This window comes from Meleagris gallopavo, chromosome 2 (genome assembly GCF_905368555.1).
Source record: "Meleagris gallopavo chromosome 2, MGAL_WU_HG_1.1, whole genome shotgun sequence".
NCBI classification, from domain to species: Eukaryota; Metazoa; Chordata; class Aves; order Galliformes; family Phasianidae; genus Meleagris; species Meleagris gallopavo.
The window spans coordinates 58,074,165-58,096,334 of record NC_139405.1 but is presented as its reverse complement, the minus strand read 5'-3'; the positions used below and the strand labels follow the sequence as shown (position 1 = coordinate 58,096,334).

General features: G+C 36.4%; 1 protein-coding gene across 1 annotated transcript in view; it reads right to left on the bottom strand.

Annotated features, from left to right (window-relative positions):
- The window catches only part of PTPRK (protein tyrosine phosphatase receptor type K), a 391,871-nt gene that overhangs the window by 85,093 nt on the left and 284,608 nt on the right, over window positions 1-22,170 (bottom strand). The window contains exon 8 of the mRNA XM_085217336.1: window positions 5,615-5,917. Within this exon, the coding sequence (XP_085073462.1) occupies window positions 5,615-5,917 (303 nt within the window). The remainder of the gene's footprint in view (window positions 1-5,614; window positions 5,918-22,170) is intronic.

Genomic DNA, 22,170 nt, shown 5'->3' with positions numbered 1-22,170 from the left:
TTGAAGTAAAGTATACCAGCAACAAAGCTTATAGCCATCCTCAGAAGGCAGATGTTCTGTTTCCAGGAGATGGTGAAAGAGAATCTCTTCTACCATTTAAGTGTTATAAGCAATTAAAATGTCCAGCCTTTACATTTGCTCTGAGGGAAAAAAGCTAGGATTTATCATATTAGCTTATGCTTCCAACTGGCTCACATCTGCAGTTGCCACCTCCAGGCCCACGTAACTTCCCCATGATATAAAAATACAAACACAACAAATATAAATGCTTATGATCAAGCTATTTGCTATGCCAACTGGCAGTGGCTCTTCAGTCTCAGTGGTGGCAGCATTTGTCATAGATATGGATACAAATATCATGCAGGGCTGAACCTGCATATTCAGCATTTGCTGAGCTATGGGCGTTGGGCATGGCTGCCCAGTGCATTTTGCTGTTTAAAGCCTTTTTGTCTCAAATATGGACTTTGGCACTTCTCAGCTCTGGGATTTGGAAACATTTGTTCGTTTTAGGGTAAAAATAACCTTACAAACTGACAAAATGGCAACTGCACAACTTACTAAAACCATGCAAATCAGTACTTGATGCCAGATTGAAGTAGCACATGGGCTGTCAATGAAGGCAATTATAAGGCCTATACATTACTCCTCACCCCACTGCAGAGAGCTTCAATAACTGTTAATCCTGGCCTGCTTTCAGGTGTAATTATGTCAAACACACCATTGCCAAAAAGCACCTCATACTGCATATCACTTTTTCAGCTATAAAGCTTCTAATATAGGCAACTAAAGGAAATGAAAGTAGAAAGTTGTTTCAGCCAGCGTAAATAATTCTGTGTTCCAGAGCCAATTTTTCCTGAGGTATTAATATAAAACCTAACTTGTACTTCTACTCCCTGCAATAGCTTTAAGCAACTTATTTCATTTGCTGTTCATTCAGTGTAAGTCTAAAATAAATCTGACCTAAAGAGTCAATAATTTCAATATTTTTCTTTCTTTCTCACAAATCAAGTTTTCTGATGTTTTAAATAAAAAGTGTTCACATGCCTTTCTACCATCACTTTCCTCTCTTTCAATTACATGCTGTTAGCAAATCCTACCTATCATCTGAAAAAATGATTGGGGTTATTTTCAGGAGCTGATGGACAAGCAGGTCATTCCAGGCTCCTTTTATGAAGGGCAGTGGAGCATTTATAACCAGTTTCCGTTTGCTGCTGCTCAAGATGTAAAACTTCCTTCCTATTTGATTATATCAACACTAAGTTTTGCCACGACACAATAAATGTAGTGCATTTATCTCCCTTTTTCGTCAGGGACTGAAGTCAGTGCTTTTAGTGAGGGCATACACGGATAACTTTACATCAAATTCTTTATCATTTCATCATGAGTTTTACTTTATTAACTGTAACTACCTGCCAATTTCCAGTAAGATTAGTATTTGGCATTCACTTGACATCTGTGCACGTCACTCAGCTAAGTTACACTTTTTTTCAAGACAGTTTGCTATTTCAAGTAGTCTTTGCAACCCTCCTTTGCTGCATCAGGCTTACTCATCTTGCCTGCTCATCTTGCTGCATTAACTTTTCTCCCAGGTGTGCTATTTTTGTTACTTGAACTATGTTACAAGCAGAGTTTTATGTCTATGTTCTTCCAAAGCTCCTTGAAGCATTTTTTGTTTCCTTTGATCGAGACATATATCTCCTCTTTTTTTTTCTCCAATATTTTCCTGGGGTGCCAGAACAGCTTGAAAAAGCACAAAGGAAACAATCCCTTTTATAACAAATGCTGAACGTGGGGAAAAAAAAAAAAAAAAAAAAAAAAAAGAGTATATATATGTATTTCTAAAGGCAACTTACAGTCTACTAACAAAAATGGAAAAATAGTAGATGTCAACTATAAATTCCTCTCTCTTGCAGTTGGAGGAACGTATTTCAGATTTTTGTATTATGGTAATATACAAAACATTTTAGTTTTTCTTTTCTTTTTTTTTCTTTTTTTGGTCCTGTCTATGTAACATTTCCCTCTTACCCAGCTGTTTCTCCAAATGGTGAGCCAGCTGAAATTTTCCAAGAAGTGAGAATAGTGGTAGAGTTGTATACTGGGTGTCATAGCCCTGTGCTGTAGTGCTATGCATCTCTATAGAGCTGAATGAACTACACCCTCCAAAAGATCAGGGTGCCTCACTTATTTCCAATGAGTGTGTGACCAAAGCTTTGGTACACTTTACACCCCTAAAAGGGCACTTATCCTATGACATATGACCTTTTTCAATTAGTCGTTCTTTGGTATTAGTTGTCATTCCTTCACTAGGTACAAAATCATCAAATTCACAATTTGCTTTCTCCACAGTTGTTCTCTCTAAATGACTGTCACTATTTCTGCTAATTCACCATCTTCTGCATCTGTTTCCAACTAAAAATTAAGGAAACTTCTATATTCATTAATTCCATCCACCATACATTGCTTTTAAAAAGGGCTCCTTTGAGTTTGCAGCACCTGTGTCATGCAGCTCCGAGAATGTGCATAGATTGCTGATTTATGTAAAATGATAAAGTCATGGATAGTTTTTGTACTTTGTTCAACATGTCTTTGTCCTGCATGCATGCATCCCCAGATTTCAAAGAATCACAGAATTGTAGGTATTGAAAGGGACCTCTAGAGATCATCGAGTCCAACCTCCCTGCAAAGCAGGCTCCCTACAGCAGGCTGCACAGGTAAACCTTACTTCTTTTTTTTTTTTTTTTCTTTCTTTTTTCCCCTGTATTGAGTCTTTCAAACACATTCAAACCCAAGCTACACAGCAAGAGCTTGTTCCAAATCTTAGTGGTCTCTCCCAATGAAAGATGGTAATTCAGCTGTAAACTAGTCAAATATTTCCTTGTTTTCTTATTCTTTTTGTAAAAACTAGCAGTACATTGCTGGTACTTCAAGTTTTTGTGGAATTCAGCTCCACACAAATTACTACATTAAAAATTAATTTTTACCGACTCCAGTTAAACTGAAATACTTAAGTCAACAAGTATTCAGCTCTAGTCAGAAGAAGGGCTATTTTGGGGCTGTTTGATACTCTTGGCTTTCCTTTCATCCAGGTTTTGAATAATAAGCTACTAACAGCTTCTTCACTTGTCAGTCATGGCTCAAGAGGTCTGAAGAGCTTCTGAAACTTACCCTACCCTTTTACTAAGCATTTTCTGAATTAATTTTGCTCCTGGCATGATATGCTGCTCAGTTATCACTCAGTGCTCTGGCTTTTGTGACACCAGAGATCCATATAAGTCCAACATCCTCTGAATTTAAAGAATCCTAGATTTTCAAAAGTGTAAAAAGTTTCTGGCAGGGTGACAGAAGAAGAGATGAAGGGTAACAAACAAACAAATAAATAAATAAATAAAAGAGAAGGGAAAAAGACATGGAAGCATGGGGAAAATGGATAGAGCAACAGAAGATGAGGTCAAAATGGGAAAGAAGAAGAGAGGAAACCATTGGGGCAGGTATCTTCAATTTCAACAATTTACAGATTCCAGAAAGTGGTCATGGCCCCAGATTGTAATGAAAATCACGTTAATTCTACAAAACCTACAAAAAGCATGATTACAATGAGGCTACTTCTGACTGTATGTGAAATATGTGGGGCACAGGACTACGCATTTTACTGTAGCTCTCATGCTTCTAGTTTGAATCCTGCTTTAGGCAGCAAACTGTCTTTTCACACAGTTTAGATGGAAACTTAATCACTCAGATATTAGACTGAACTCACACCCTACACAAATACAGTTAACTACGGAAATTAGTTTAGTACTGCTGTAAGATCTCAAAGAACCATGCAGGTGTGAATATCTCTTTGACCCTCTATGATGGCTAACAGCCCTCATGATTGCATCTTGCTTACATGTCACGTACTTTGAAATATATGACTAAACGGACACACACTTCCAATTTAATCAATAGTGCATAATCAAAAACGTGCATTTTACTCCCAACAGAATCACTGACTTGGTCTCACAAGAGGGTATTTCTAGGTTACAAGCATAACCATCACCACTGTGTCTGACTATACCCTTCAAAGTGCATTAATTCTTCCATGAAAATAGCACTTGCTTGAAATAGTGTACCTTAGCAAATTCTGTTCCCTGCTGACATGCTACTCCAAAAGACTGCCTGATGTGTATAATTTTCGATGAGTATCCCACAACAAAAACAGAAGACAAAATATATGCACCTGACTCTGCTCTTCACAATCACTTCTGTGATGAGCAACTACCATCACTGCATACCCAACTACATAAAGACTATCAGAAACCATAACCCTCCTTGAAAATGGAATTAAAAAGAAAAAGAAAGCTATTTTTCCATGGACACTGAATATTGCTACTACTTTTTTCTTTTTTTTTTTTAACCTCAAGGAAAAGAGCGACCATAAATACATCGTAAGTACAGATAAAGAAATAATTCATCATGACTTATATTTATAATTAATTTTAAATAAAATAATGCTAAAATTTGAATAGCATGAAACATTCTAATTTTGAACTTGTCAATAAATCTTCATGTGATGCATCCCTACCACTATAGCTTTCTACAGCTCCTCATACTCTGACTATTTTAATCAGCTGTTTTTCTTTCTTTATTGCAACAGTAAACATATTCTTCTTCCATTTCTTGTAAAACTGAAAATATATCGCAAAAAAGTGCCACCAGTTTCTAACCTTGCTATCCATATATATAGCCATATATTGTTCTCATTTATTTTATAAGCAAGGAATCATGCTACTTCTTAAAAGTTTATCTTTTTATGTAGCTATGCTCATACATTACCCCAAATAATCATTTTAGTTTTTTTTAACCCCTACGGAAATACCTATTTTGATTTTGTTGTTGACAATATTTCAATAAAATCTAAAGATAAAAAAAGGAAACTCAAATTGCTCATTGTTTCCACAGCTGTAGCCTTATTAAAGAAAGTATCTATTTTAATTTCTTTAATGCCAGTATTCTTAGAAGAATGTCACCATCACTGTCTACGTCTATTCTTTATTTCTCTCTGACTGTGGTAAGTTAAACCTGCCTCGTGTCAATGAAATTTCATCCAGAGCATTTTAAAGAGGAGTTGCTGAAATATTACTTTAATCTGGTAGGTGTTTTAAAACTGTTAAATACACTATACTGTAACCTAGAACATAAATAAATTATTGGTCAAATAGAAGACTAGTCTTCTGCAAATCTTGAACAGTCTTAAGCCATCAAACTGCATATTTAAATACCATGTACAGATTATATTCTTTTTCAAATAGCATGCCTAAAATGACAATGAAGAAGCCTTTACCACCACGTGTTTCTTGTCACCTGCATTAACACATTTTTGCAATGACTGGGAAATGAACCTTTTTTTTCTTGCAAGACAGAAATTCAGTTTCACTTGAGCTGTAGGGACAGTTTGGGCTACGTATGCAAGTTGACATTTATAGTATTTTTAAAGCTGTTGTTTTAGGGCTAATTAATACGTTTAAAGAACAGAACCTCAGTCTTTCAGGCTACATACTGTAGCACACAAAGTCAATTCCTTCCACCTGTCTAGACCAGACTTGGACATAATTTCTGTAACAACGTTTATGCATACCATCTTCATCTGTCTGGATAATGGTCTCCTCACTTTCCTTCCTCCCTTCTGGGTTGGTTAAGATCATTTTGAGGCTGACATTTGTGTATGGAGGCAGATGATCCACAACATGCTGGGGTGCTTTGGGGTCCATGTCCAAGCAGTCTGCCTTGCTCTCGTTGCGTCCACAGAAGTAATGGTAACATATTGTGACATTGAAAGTGTGGCAACGAGTGATATTGTAACCCAAAGATTCCCAATCCACTGCAATGTGTCTGGCCTGAATCTCAGCAATCTTCAAAGTTTTAGGTGTTCTCATAGGTTCTAGAAAACAGAGTAAATAAAAGAAAAATGTTAACAATGTTCACTCTTGCACAGAATAGTAAGATTCTGTAGATGATAGCTACAGAAATGTGAAAACAAAGGAGATGCACACAGATGTATTACTGGAAGAAGTACCATCCTTTGTGCAGGTGCCTGAAAGCAAAAAACTCCCACAGTTTCCATGCTTTTATTTCCTCTTCAGGGTCTCTTTCCAACTTTCATTCAGTGATTAAGACTTATTAACAGTGAAGAATTGTTATTAATAGTGTAACGATTCAAAGCAACTGAGAATACAGACAGCAGATGTAAAATTGTCCAAAATGCCACCCAGTTGTCACCACTGGCTTTCCTTCTTAATTTTCACCCTTTCCTCCCATTTTTATTTTTACCTGAGAAAATTAGATAATATATCATAGTGATGAAGAGTCAACATTCACCGCACTATGATTTATCATGCCACAAAGCAATGCTGTATGCTAATTAGCTAATCACCTTACTAAGCCAGCAATTACAAAAAATGATGCAGATATTAACTGATGTTTATTAATTTTAATAATGAGGCTATCCATTCAAACAAAACCCCTGAGAAATACTGTAAAAAAACCTTTTGGATATTCCGATTATATCCCTCTTCTTTCAGATCCCTAAAACTTTGGCCACTGCTCTGAAATGGTAATCTCTGAACTGTGACCCAAGTCCCCCCGCCAAGCAAATTCAATAGGGGAGGACGTGACTGTCCCCCCCAAGCTGTCATCAATCCTTCATCATCTCTCTAACACATTCATTCCTCATGCAAGGCTAACTTTTATTGTTGAACTTAATTAAAATGATTACACAGTGAAAATCATGGCCATGACTACATATACACTATGTATATGTTTCACTAGAAATATATCAAGGGGATTTTTGTACCTTGCTAACACATACTTCTTCACTACAGAAAATAGAGCCTGCTGTAGGTACAGCTGCAGCCTTGTGTCCTTGTTGGTGTAAGGTCAAAACCATTGAAATCATCCAAGAAAGTGAAACACAGCATTTCTCTTTCTGGACCTAAGTGTCCTGTGTAACTTGCACTTATGAAATGAGAATCCCAACCATGGTAACAGTAAGCCAAAAGCACAGATGGTATACTGAAACAAGGAAATATCAATCAGTATAATCTATTTAGACAAGGTTTTCAGGGCAAACCACAGAATTTTAGTTTCAAACACCAGAACAAACAAATTCTAAATGTAACATAAAGGTATTTCTTAAGAAAGATGATAAAATGGGAGGAGCTGTTGACTTTGTCAAGAGTAGAGAAATCTTGACCTAGAGGTCCGAACAATTATCAGGTGCAAGAAGTTTAACAAGAGCAAGTGCTGGATTCTGGACCTGGGATGAGGCAGCCCCAGGTATATGTACAGACTTGGTGAGGAGAGGCAGGAGAGCAGCCCAGTGGAAAAGGATCTGAGGGTTCTGGTTTGACAGCAAGTTGATTCTGAGCCAGCAACGTGCCCTGGCAGCCCAAAGGACACCAGTACCCTGGAAAGTATCAGGCCCAGCACTGCCACTGAGCAAGGGGAAGGGTTGTACCACTCTGCTCTGCACTGTGCAATCTCACCTCAAGCACTGGGTACAGTTTGGTTGCCACAACATAAGAAGGACATAAAACTATGAGAGGGTCTGGAGGACAAGATGTATGAAGAGTAGCTGAGGTCCTTTGGTTTGTTCAGCCCAGAGCAGAAGATGCTAAGGGGAAGCCTCATGGCAGCCCAGAGCTCCTCACAAAGGGAACAGGTGGAAAGTAGTGAGCTCTGCTCTCTGGTGACAGCAACAGGACCCAAGGGAATGTCATGGATCTGTATCAGGGGAGGGTTAGGTTGGCTGTCAGGAAAAGGTTCTTCACCAGAGAGTGGGGGGCATGGAACAGGCTTGCCAGGGCAGTTGTCATGGCACTGAGCTGCTGGAGTTCAAGTGTCTGGACAATGCTCTCAGAGATAGGGTTTGGATTTTGGACGGCCCTACGTGGAGCCAGTGGTTAGAGTTGATCCTTGGGTATCACTTCCAACTCTTATGATTCTATGATCCTTCTGAATCCTTTCCAGCTCAGGATATTCTACAAATCTTTTAGTCTGAAGGAAAAAAAAATTATGCCTATTTGCTTCTATGATCTCTCTCTTTCTGGGTTTTGAAAAAACGTGTTTGCTTTGCCCTTAGATACCAATTTATCACATATATGGGAAAAAATACAAATGCAAAAATAGACATCCTGGGCAGTAGCCTTCTGAACATATTGTATAATGCCACAATAGAGATGTGAAGCTGAAAGATACCACTGAAAAGGTCCTCGAGAAATAAGAGACAAGAAGAGAAGGAGGAAAAAAAGTTTTTTATAGAATAGACAATGACACTTCACCAAGTACCAACAGGTGAGAGGCAGTTGTAAACAAAGAAGCAACACAGCAATCTACTGAAGGACCTGGTAAGAGTCTTCACAAAACAAGTATTTCTTTGGCTACACTAAGTACTCAGAAAAAAACCTAACACATATTCAGGCACTGCTTAGGGGGGGAAAAAAAAAAAAAGTATCTCTAAAATGGAAGTAATAATTGTTAAGCTTTTTACACACACAAGTGACAAGAAAGTTACACATTCTCTGATATATTTTGAGGTCTAAAAGAGTAAATATTGTTTTGAACTGTAGGCTTCTTTTTCTTTTTAAAATGGATTGGTTCTTCCCCTATTAGCAATTCTGTATTTATTCTACTAATCCAGGTTATGCTTCCATCCACCACACCAGAAGAACCTGAATTTAAAGTTTATTAGAACTGCTAAAAGAATTATAATATGGTACAAGCCATTTGACCATGAAGATTGAAAACAGTACTGTTTGAAGCAGACTAATCAGTAGCAAAAAAAGCACTATATTTTCATCTTGCTTCTTTCCTGACAAGCCGTACAATGCATTTATACTGTGCAATACAGAACTTGAAAAGAAAAAAAAAAAGTTTTGTTAATCTTAAAAAAAAATAAATTACAATTTATGCAAATTTTACAAATGTGTCACAGCATCAGAAGAGATACTGAAAAGAATCCTTTATTCCACAGTCAAACAGGAAAGAATGAAAGACAGAGTGTGATCTCACTTTCTCACAACTATTCCCTTCTTTGTCAGAAATTAAACAACTTCTGCAATATTGAGATGGTAATTAAAATCTGCCGAGTCTCTCAACAGCTTTGGTAAACTCTGCCAACAGTCCCACTGCTTCTAAAACGATGCTCTGAAACAACAATTTTACTCCTGCCTCCAGGCAACATTTATCTCAAGGATCTCTAGAGGTAAAGACCAGTTGTTTTATACGACCACATCACAAAGCCTCCATCTGTAACACCTCACTAGAAAGCAATCTCCCAATAATTATTTTTCTCAGATAATATATTACTGAATTTTTGAGCAGGCTTCCCCAAAATCCCAGCATCTCATTAAGAATAATTCTATTCTAGATAGGAGCAAAAGAGACTGCTCATCTGCCACTTTTCCCTTTCCCTATCTTAAGGGGACTTGAGTTTACTGAAATATTTTCTTTATCCTCCTGTGGTTTAATTTCAATTTATGCATTCTCTTCTGATCTCAGGATATTGTTTCTGTACCACCAAACCTAGTGAATTCACTTTTACCCTGCCTTCCCAATTGTTGTTTCCCACTCTTTCCTTTTCAGCCATATCTAGAACTTTTATTCAAAATGCCTGGGTATTCAAGTCCATAATGTCTTGCTTCTTTGATGACTTAGTAACGTCAAAATGGCACACTCTGCTGAAGAGGGAAGAAATATGACTCTCTCAAAATCTATTCATTTCTTTACCTATCAGCTGGAGTTTTAATAATATTTAATGACAGCAGAAAGTCTGTACTATTTTCCAAACATTAATTTACCAATTAGCCTTGTGAGACAAATAAGTGTTTATGCTAATTCTGCAAGAGAAAAAGACACTAAAAGGTTAATAACTTGTTCAAAACTCCAAGGTCATTTAAGTGCCAGCAGCAGAAAAAAATGAGCAGTCCTCAGATTCCAGGTAGCAGTGACTCACAGCAGCAGTCCTTCAGAGACCTCATTTACACTCGACCTTCCACTGCCAACACAGAAATGCAAACTCCACTGCACGCTCCTAACCTGTAGCTCCTTTTTAGAAGAGTTCATGCCATTTTTCCTAGACCAAATTTGAAAGCGTAACAGTGGCTTACTCATTTCCAAGATAATATTCTAAACCTATCACCTAGTTTCAATGAGGGGGAGGATTTTGAAAGATTTTTTTGAGTTTAGAAATTGAGTGAAGCAATACTTCCTTTGTTTTATAACTAATTCTGTTTTCAAAACTAAAATAAAAATAAAAAATTAAAATTAAAATATTTTTAAGACTTTCTCTATAATGGAAAACACATTTAACACAGAAGATGGTTCCTTGTGGTGATGGCATAAAACACTTTGGCCTCCTGTTGCTGAAATTCAATATCCTGAGATTGTCTCAAGCTCTTAAGCATGAACATCCTGACTGGCAGAGTCACATCCTCCAAAAGAAACACAGCCATGAGACATATGGAGGGTTTGGTGATGGTGTTGCAGTGCAAATTTTTAGATCAGTGAAAATATGTAATTTGTTCTTCATATGAGAAGCTGAGGAAAGGACCAGTTCAAACTGAATCTTAACTGGGGACTGCAGGGCACAATTTGTACTATTTTGCCTCAGAATGCCCTTCAGTCTGCATCATTTCTTCCACTAAACCTACTGCCCCATCCTCCCAAGCCCCTCTCCCGGGAACATGCTTCCCTCCACCAGATCCACCTTGTCCACAGCCACTGCTATTACCTCCATACATTTCTCACTGCTGTTTACTGCCTGTCTTTTGCTGCACCCGAACGCCATTATCTTTCTCCTCATCACCCTAGTTGCATGTCTTTTCTAACAAATACTACTATTTGCTCTCTTACTCAGATCCATCACCCAGTCTGACTGTTGTTACATTTACCAATTAAAAACAGAAGCACTGAGAGAATATAAAGAGAACAGAAAAACAAAAACAAAAACAAACAAACAAACAAAAAACAAACAAAAAACCAAAAACCAAAAACCTGAATAGTAAGAGAGATTTCTACATTTATACAGACTACTAAGTCCTCATTTCTTATTCAGAAACAGCATTAAGTAAGAGAATTACATGCACATGGTATTCACTTGCAACAATTTATGGATCAAAAAGATTTAACTCAATGTTATGGGATAAAATAAAGAACAGCTTCAGAAATTCTCCAAAGGTTAATAATCCAGGGATAGCTGGCAAAAGAGACAGAACCTGCTGACCTCATACCATCTCTGAACCGCAGGATGATTTAATAAGAAGCTCCAGATAACAGATAAAATGAAATTCAATTTCTTTAGTACTTGATAAGCAACACGTGATATGACAGGTCAATATCAGGGCCTCTTTGTAGAGATTATCTTCACTTATACAGAAATGGCAGTGAAAAGAAAAGAACTTCAGTTACAGAAGGAACAAGGTGATATCATGCATTTCCTCAGAACCAATTTTTAATGATAAAACTTATTACGTAAATTAAAACTATCCCATCAAATAAGATTAATGAAGCATGATAATTCTTTTTGGTTTCCTGCCTTTCATCAGAAATCCTAAACTTTGTTTGCAATACACAGTTACATGCAAGGGAAAGAGGATTAGATTTTCTGACTAACAGGTAAAACATTTTTTTGTTTGTATGAAGTGGAAAATTACCAAATTTTAAAGCACAGACAGTTAAGATAAATATAGTGCTTCTTGAATAACACCATATGCTGTCATCCAATGCATCCTGCCAGAACACGCAATTTTTAATTGGAGTTGGCTTTCTGATTTGTACATTTTTTTGCCCTCCTTGCCTCCTCGTACTCTTTCTGGTACAGTAAAAGACTGTGGGGCTGACTTCAAATCTCTACTTTACCTGCACTGACTGAAATTCATACCAAGTTTAAGAGTATCCAGTCACTCCCATTAATGACACAGAAAAAAAAAAAAAGGAATCTTAACCTTAAGAGGGAGATACAATGCATAAATCCACAATGCCACTCACTACATGAAAGACATCAAGGCTCTGGGATGTGTCAAGAGAAGGGCAACAAAGCTGGTGATGAATCTGGAGCACAAGTCTTACAAGGGCAGCTGAGGGGACTGGGATTCTTTAGTCTGGAGAAGAGGAGGCTCAGGGGAGACCTTATCCCTCGCTACAACTATCTGAAAGGAGGTTGAAGCGAGGTGGAGGTCAGCCTCTTCTTCCAGGTAACTAATGATAGGACTAGAGGGAATGGCCTCAAGTTGCAAAAGGGGAGATTCAGGCTGGGTATCAGGAAAAAGTCTTCTCCAAAAGAGTGGTCAGGCACTGGAACAGACTGACCAGGGAGGTGGTTGAGTCACTGTGCCTGGAGGTGTTCAAGAAATGTTTAGATGTTGTACTAAAGGGCATAATTTACTGGGGGAATATTGGTGGTATGTGGATGGTTGGACTAGATGATCTTGGAGGTCTTTTCCAACCTTGGTGATTCTATGATTCTGTAAGTTTTGAGCAACGTGGTGCTTATATCCAATAAAAGCTCCTACATACAGAAGTTAATGTGTGACAATTACTAAAGGATTAGTAGATTTAAGATAGCAATCCTTAATTTGAAATGCTTGTTTATGACCGAACCTCCTTTAATTATCTTGCCCTGACATTTAAAAATAAAAAAGACAAATTTTTCTGCTAATATTCTCAATCTGAACACCCACTGGAATTCCCCAGACTTTTTTTTATGAGAACATGAGCCTCTCTGTCCTGTGGCTTCTCCTGACCTTTCCAGAAAGAGTCTTTCCTTGGCATGTGGGAAATAAAAAGGAATTATTCTTAGATGTCACTGTGGATCCTGCTGCTTCCTCGGTTCATGCAAGGTCCTACAAAAACAAAATGTTCCCCAAACTCACAAAAATATTACAGTTGGGCTGCTGTAAAGAATTCCTCTAAAAAGACCACTAAAAAGAGCACATAAGAATGGCATGAGCAAAAAACACTGGAGGAAGTACAACCAAAACCAGAACAGCTGTGAAATGTGTAGTAAGAAAGCAATCTTTCTCATTTGCTTATTTCAGCTGCTTTACTGTCAATTATTACTTCTGTTATTAGTGAACAATGAATTTTAGAGAAACATTTTACATAGACACTAAGTTCCCTCTCATCCTAAACTCAGTTCAGATTGATATATATGAAAAGCAGATCACTCACTGAACAGAACTATACTGGATTTATCACAATTTTCAACAGACAACCAAAGTCTGAGCACAAGAGAACATAAACTCTGATCACTTCTGCATTTCTTTAAGTGATCTGCTATCTGTCAGCATCCTATTTGCCTTTTTGGTCACTTAACTTTAAGCTTCTAGTATGTAAGCACGTGCTTTCAAGATAGTCATCTAAATTCCATTTATTATTAGGTTAGAAGGATTAAAAACCAAGCATACATACAACATGACCAGTTGAAGAAATTTAGGAGGAGAGAAATGACCAGCTGAAGAAATTTAGGAGGAGAGAAATTGTACTTCAAAAGTACTTGATCATTATCTCCACTGATTAAGAAGGCAACCCATGACAGTAGTGGATATCTACAGATATCTACAGCAGGTCTGATGACTTTCCTAAAGGCTGCATCTATATCAGCAACATGCATTTTGAGTAGAAGAAAAATACTGGGGCTTGAGATTTGACATCCACACTGTAAACATGTTGCACGGTTTTACTAAATGTATTTTGGATTCTTGAATCAGTAGTCCTTCAGTGGCTGGACATGCATCACAGAAACCTATTTTCCAGTTCCATTTCAAAGAAATCTGGTTTGCACATTCTGTGACAGCCCCGTGATACAAAAGAATGTGTATGAATTGGGGACAGTCATGAAATTTCCATCAAAAGTGCGTTCCTTTACCAAAGCTAAATCACTAACAGATTGTCTCTCAGTCTCCATTAGAAAAATCCAGGACAACTTACTTGAACTATAAATAAATTATGTTATGAACAAAGAAAATCCTAGGTAAGGTTGTATGTTCTAGAATATACATGATGAAAACCCTGTGTTTCAAGGATCTACAAATCGAAAAGAACTAAGTTATATAAAGCCCCTAAGGAACACAAATTATACTCCAAATGCCTAAATTACACTGCAAATGTTGCATGGAAAACCTGGATCCTACTGAGGTATGACTGTGGATGCCTAAGGGTCATGCTTGCCAGAAGATTACCTACAAATGTAATCTGGAATTGGATATTGCTCTTGGCAGAGTTTAATCTGTCTAAATATGGCCCTGGTGCTGGAGGAACATAATAGCTATGAAATATCTAAAAGCAACACATATTTCTTTAGGATCTTCTAGGGAAAACAGATCTTAAAACTAAGGTGATGTAAGAATATATGTTAAACAACAGTACGATAATACAGGAAGGTTCAATTTATTCAGTCATCACAAGAATGTCATGCATTTCATTCTAATTTCCTTGAACCTTTTTTTTTTTTTTTTTTTTTTTTCTTTTTTAATTAAAGAATAGTTCCTGTTTCCTTTTCCTTTCTGGCAGATTTTTGACTAAATGCAAAATCAATTAACATCACTGGCTTCATCTTTTAATAACTACTTAATGATAGTTCATTAATTGTTTATCTAGAGTCATGGACTGCCAACTTGTGTGCATCCCTACCCAAAACCACACCAAATTATATTACTAATTGGATCAAAACAGATTTTTCATATATTATTGGAATAATAGCTTCATATCTCAGGTAACTCCACTTTTAAAATATGTGCAATCACTCATTTTTGAAGCACACATAAGCGGGACATCAGTCACATACATGAATACAGGTAGGAAAGTCTAACGAAAGTATTGTTTTTTTCTGCTATTTCCTCAAATCTTGTTCCATATTCCATGACTTTTGTCAACCAAATCTGAAAACTCGGGCCTTTAATCTTTTTAAATTTAGAAACATAAAGAAATAGTGAACATCAAAGAAAGGTAATTCAAATGAAGTTGAAAGAAATCATACAATTTGAGGTAATTTCAGCAGTCAGACACAAAATGAAAAATTAACAGGTATGTATTCTCACAACAAAAACAGACTTATTGAACACCTCCTTTTTCAGATGTGCAATATATACAGAATACAACATAAATACGGATACAAACACAAAAGGAACCTGCTTTGTGTACTTCAGCATGTTCACTTATTTCTTATGTGAAATATGCACCCAGAATAAGTCAAGCAATAGCATTTATACTGTACTAGCAATACAGATTTATTTCGTTGCTAATGAAGGTTATAATGGTATTGCATGAAAATCTATGAGATTTTTCCCCTTTCATTTCAGTCAGCAACTGACTTATTAAGCCAGTTTAGAAATTTCTTATATACCTCAGGGAGCAGAAGAAAGCATCTAAATTATTACATAGATGATCAGCTATATTACTATATTACTATATGGCTGATTACTGTAATACAGTAGTTTCAGTAGCAACAAGGGGATATTCAATATAGTTAAGGAGATATCTTTTTGGATGCAAAAATAAAGCTGTCCCTCCTTCAGAGGTATAGTAAACAATGAAATATAACTTCACATCTGACAACTATTTGCCCATTCCCTCTTGATAGAATGTTTATTCTTTTCCCTACATGCACGATTAACTGTTTGTGTATCCTTCATGTGTAATCAATAGCTGTGAAGCTTTGTATTAGCTTTAGAGATTAAGCATCCCCTGATAATAAATTCCATTGATTGTTCAAGTTTAGTTTAGCTGCAGGAATCCCACTTTTTATTATTATTTTTTATTCTGAGAGTTTAAATTAAAAGGAGATATATAGTCTAGGAAGAGAGAGAAAAAGCTTACATGACCTCTTTAAACTCATTTTTCCAGATGAACTAAATTTATCAAGTGTTGTAAAACATGAATCAGTGTGTCAACAAGCATCAAGCTGCAAGAGAAAACACAGGGATACCAGAGATTTTAAAATTCCTAGGAAAACTGTCCAGGGCTGCAATAGTGGAGATTAACTGTCACAAGTCAATTACAAAATTAACAGTGATGGGAAAAATAAACTTTTGACTTAGTAAAAAAAATAAATTACAGGAAGGGCTATATTAAATCATCATCTAAAAAACAACAACAAAAAAGAATAGACATTTATGCACGTACACAAATACTTAACTTACCAACTCAGTGAACCTAACCACTTAATGCTATGAAGAAAGCATTTACAAACACTTATTTGAATGCAAATCACCGGTTTGGTAAGATGATACATTTTTCACTTCTCTCTGATCCACATTCATAAACATTACTTTATGGCTTTGTTTACGGCCAACCTATTTGGATGCTTAGGATGTTATTAGTATTGATGCAAAATACTAAGTTGGAGGAATGTAAATAAGCAATACAAGTGTTTTCTACGGATATCATAAAAGTTTCAGTTCCTTCCTCTGGAGTATAAAAACTTCAGTTCTCCAAGTCAGGAAACGCAAATATCACCATATGAAATAAAGTGGCCAAATGTAGAACACAGTCAATAGTTAATAAATAGAAAACACAGAAGAAAGATTCAGGAATAAAACTACTGTCACATTCACCTCTGATGACTAAAAATTGCAAACTGCCTGCAACTTTGTCCTTCTGATGCTGTTCTTATAGGGTAACACCTAGCAACAGCTATCACGGCATGCTCTGGCTCTTCTACTTTCACCAAACCAACATATACCATTACATCTCTATATATCATTATATATACCACCTGATCTAATACTTGATTTAGTGGCTGGCAATCCTGCCTGTAGTAGGGAGGGTTGAAACTGGATGATCCTTGATGTTCCTTCCAAGTAAAGTCATTCTATGATATACAGAATCACAAATATTTGGATTATATATCTGTCATCTAATGTATGATGAAACCTGAGTGAAACAAAAATTCATCAAGTGGCTTAAAACATATACCATAAATGAAACACAGCGGTATCAGTAATATCCCTTGTTAAATCATTACTGAGTTTCTACTGTGTGTACATCATACCTGTCTATTTCATAGTAACTCAGAATAAGAAAGGACGTATGAATGTCCTTTACCACCTGCAAATGATAATCTGTCTACAGCAAATCTCAGTCTTCTCCTCCTGGAATACAGCTCATTTGTTGCTGTTATGGCTCTCATTTAAATTTTAGATGAACAGCATATGTTCAGCAATGGTTGGTACCATGCCACTATAAAGTTATGAGACTGAGATTCTGATCTACTTAAGCTTTACTGCAGAGAAGAATGAATAAAAACCAGATTTAAAAAAAATCAGGCAAAAATTGCATTTTAAAAATTATTTTTCTGTAAGAAAGTGTATATGCCTGAGATAAATTACTAAAGGATTGTAAAACTACATTAAGGTATAAACTTACTGTTAGAGATTCAAATGATTAAAATAAAAAAAATTACCAGTGAGCTCCCTGTAAATGTTTATGAATTAAATCAGGAAGATTATATTAAAATATATACAGGATCAATGAAAATTAGAACGTTTAATGTCAAAAGAATGTTCATAAATTTACCACTGCATTATATAATGCCTGTTGTCTATCTCGTCTCTTGCCCTTGAAAAAATACTGGCATTAATCTCTTTTTCACTCCAAATGGCAAAACTTGTTGGCTTCTATTGGAGAGGAAAGTATTCCTCAAGTACTTGGACATTTATTTAGTAAATTGTCTTCATTTTTTTCATAGATTCACTCAAAGCCAGGATTATATGTTGAAGAGTGGTTACTTTTTTTCATAAATGCAGACAAAAAATAAAACAGGTGGGCAAAAAAGAATTCCTCTAACACTGAAGTCTTGAAGAAAACAGAAACAAGTTTCAAAGATGCCTAGAACTCTAAAATGCTGGAAAGGTGCCAAACAGGAAAATTCTTTTTATAGTTGGGTACCCAACTATCATGAAACTCATCACCCTTGAATTCTGATGAAACACTGGGACGTAAGTGAATTACCAACCTGTAAAAACTTGAATAATGCAACTAAAAAGCTTCTTAAATTATTGCTCAATGATTGAAGCTGATTCAATACCGTGCCCATTCTCTTTCCTACAACCATCTGGCTACCCCAAGGTTTGTAAGGCCATTTTGGGAGCCTGGACCCAGACCAGGTACTGCAGAAGCTTAGTTCCTTTGGACATAAATACTAAGAATAAGTCCAAGTCTGCAGAGAAGAGCTCTTGAGCTATTTTTTCCATGTAATGGAACAGGGGCTTTGTGACAAAGAATGCAAAAGTAAAGAAAAAGTCTCACTCACAGAAGGAGGCACAGGCAAGCTGTAAAAGTGCTTTCTAAAATATGCTGTGTAATCTAAATAATATATTTCCATTTAATATTTAACTGTATAGGAAACTCTGAAGGAAACTTGCCCTACTACTTCTCGTTCAGCCAACTAGTGTTTCTCCAAGCTATTGTTTTCTGGCTAAACAGACACTTGGAAATTTGGAACGGATAACTACAATAAACTAAGATAATTTGTTTTAGAAACAATTTTTCTGCATACTTCCTGTGAGCACCTCTGTTTTATTCCATGGTTCCAGGACATGAAAATGCTACTGAAAAATGGTTTAAGAATGTTTGCAGACAACAGTAAAACTGGGTAGGTGATAGTATAAAAAATGTGGCAAAACCAGACATTTACTGGATGCAGCAAAAGGAAAATGATTTTAGATGCTGTTGATAGTAACTTATAATCCTTTTGAAATTAGATGTTTTGTATAGAATGTGATTATTTAATGAGCAATTGATCTTGCTTTATACAGAACAGATGGTGGTGTTAAATGTAAAACCAACAAACCTAGTTTTCATTCACATGCAAATGTAAAGGATTAATTCCTCACTTGCAAAAGAAGTCACCACTCTGTACTATGTCTTTTCTTATTCTAGGTATCTATCTAGTCCAACTGTCAATCCTATTAAATAATTTTACAACATTTTGACTTTCAAAAAGATATTGTACTAGCACAGTTGTCTTGGCTGCATAGTTACAGCAAAGCAACTGCTGATGTGATAGTGAGACCAGCACTACTCTAACAGTCACCCAAGAGAGTGTCAATCATGCTTGCTGAGTAAGTGGAGCATTAAATTATTTTTTTATGCCTGTGTTGTACATGCTGAATCACTGTCATCATACAGTCACAACAGAATACAAAAAAGAAAAGCAGCCAATTAGTCAAGTCAAGGCCACACAGGCAGACAGACTATAATTTGGAAGTGTGGGCTAATTGCTGGACACCGGTATAATGTCACAAAACAGATTTATTGATGAATGCAGTAAATGCTTAAGAAAAAAAAGAACAATCTCCACCATTCCAATGTATTACTAAAATGCTTAAAAATTCTGCTGAGTGTCTGTTAGTAATTTTAAAGCTAGCTTCTCTCTGCTGTAATTTTTTTTTAATCTCTTCTAACTCTTAACCTTTAGGGGACTTGCATAATAAGCACACATGAAACCTACTACTGTCACCTCTTGTTGCTAAAATCAACCCACCAGGTCATAACTGACAACCGTGATAATCTGCTAGATTAAAAATTCCTCAGAAGTAGTTTGAAGACTTAAGATTTTTCAAAATTTTTTCTGCTTCCCACTTTAAATATATGAGATTCATGATAGCTTTTGTACACCCTTCTGTGGCATGTTCGTATTAATACCTATTAAGACTACCTAGCAATTACTGGCCTTAATCTTCTGCTACTGGCTAAGTTCTCCATAACTATCTTCTCACTTTCTCCTTGAATTGACCCTTGCAGTTATGGCAACTGCTGTCTCCCCAAGTTCATTAAGGCAAAATTATAATACATAATAACTTGCAATGCCATAATTTCAGTGAATACAAGTGGTAATAAGAAAACAATAACAACCACCAAATAGTTGTTTACCTTTACCTGTCCCTTCACCTGTTCCTATTGATATGAATATCTGGAAGAGAGACTGAATGATAGCATGATAGAAGAATTCTATTTGGAAAGGACCTCTGAAGGTTGTATAACCACACTATAAAGGCAGCAGCTCTGCTTGCCAAACACCCAGGAGTGCACCCATTACTCAGTACCAACCGAACATTAGTGCACTATTAACCCCATCTGAGCTGAAAACAGTGGGGAGGACACAGTGCAGTGCCACCTCAAGTGATGGCAAATAACGGTATGCACTTTGATACATTGCCTAAACACAGTTCTGTGAATAACAAATATATATATATATATATACATGCAGCTGTGATTTCTATTTGGATAAATTAATTTGAAAATAGGTTTCAAGATTGCTGAAAATAATATCAATTTTTTGTTATGTTTGTGTTTCTGTTTTCAGTTGACATAAATACATTACCTGCAAATTTTCAAAACGTATATACTGAGCTGCAATCATGTACTTTATTCAAACAAAAATCTGATTATGTCTCTTTACTAGACTTTTCTAAGACCTATCTTACCAGAGAGAAATATTCCTTGTTCACAGTCATGCCTTATTCATTCCAGTTTGCAGTATGTACATTTATGAACAACTATTTTGAAAAATGAAACATGGGGATAGTAAAATTTCATCAAAAATCTCTGACAGCAGCTTGAGAACTCAATAAGAATTGCAATTACTGCCATCAAATCAGACTGGTAGGTTAGTTTCACAAAAACAAGGTCAAATATCCCACTTGTTTTATGGTTTTGTTGCTCTCTCCTGCTTTTTTTTTTTTTTTAATATTCTAATATAAATATTAAGAGTTAAAAAAAGTTTTGTTACTTATATATTTGACAAGGGTTGATTTGAATGTAATGCCTCCTGTTTAATGATGTTGGCCCATGACACCAGAGGTGGGTGTTGGTGGTATGGCAGCCCATACCCACCAATATATTGGTATTTTTCCATTACGCTTTGTCGCCCTCTGACAGATGGCAGCAGAGGAGCTCTCTGACAATATGGCATCTGACATGCAAGTCTATGAAACAAAGTGCGAAATGGAATTCCAAGCAGAAAAGATTGCAGTCACTGATCTTTATCAATGTTTGCTGTATGTTTATGGAGACCAAACAGAGGATGTGAGCACAGACACAAACAGAGGATGTGAGCTTTGTGTGGTGCATTTCAGCAGTGTCAACAGCGGGTCACCTCTGCTGGCGCAGGTTTTGACAAGCACAGCACATTCAAGTTCTTGTTCACTGATGGTGAAAATGCACAGGTAATGTTGGTGACTATATTGAAAAACAGCGTTGTGTAGCTGAGAATTTGTTCTATGAAACAGTTACTGTGCTCATTGGATCTGTAAAAATTTTCATGAAAATAAATAGGAGGCATTACTTTCAGAGCAGCCTATCTATCTATATATAAGCAGCCCAAGATTATTGCTCTTCACTCAGAACAGCCCAGGCAAGCCAAAAGTTTGGATACTCATGTTCTACATCCTCCCAGGACTACATGCGTGGAAGATACAGAAGTTCCAGACACAACCTCAAAGCTTGAGTTGATTTCTGACCACTTAGTGTTCAGGAACAAGATTCCAAAGGAGCGAAGAATTGCACAGTCCCCTACAAAACCTGAAATTTTTTTGAATCTTCCTTCATTCCAGCACTAGCCTCTGATAGATGGCGAGACTGCAAGCATTTCACTTTGTATGACATAAAACTTTGCAGGGTTTTTTTAATTACTTTGATTTTTATTGCAGTATTTAAGTTAAATGCTGAACAGAAGAATTTCCATACTGCCTGATGGCTTCCATACATACCTTTCCATACTGCCTGATGGTTGAGAACAGAACTGATGAAGCCCCTGTGATCTAGTCTGTATACTTTCCATCATAATTTAGAGAAGTTTGACAAGGGGTAGCTATTGAAACAAAATTGGCTGGGATGTTTTTAACTTCTAATGGACTTTGTAACAGAATTTAAGAACAGAACTCAATCATCACAAGTGTTCAGTGATGAAAGTGAGCAAACTAAGTACTTGGTCAAGTATTTAGACACAATCATTCATGTCAGAGTCTAGCTAATATCCTTACACTTTTCTGATCTTTTCTGCCACTGTAATTATTAAAATTTATGCTTCTTGTCTGCTTTTAACTGGTATACTACCATGTCCGTGCAGTGCTCTTTTCTGTACAAAATAAGGAATCTGTGTTAACTGGTGGTGAGCAAAGGTTGAAGAGGCTAATA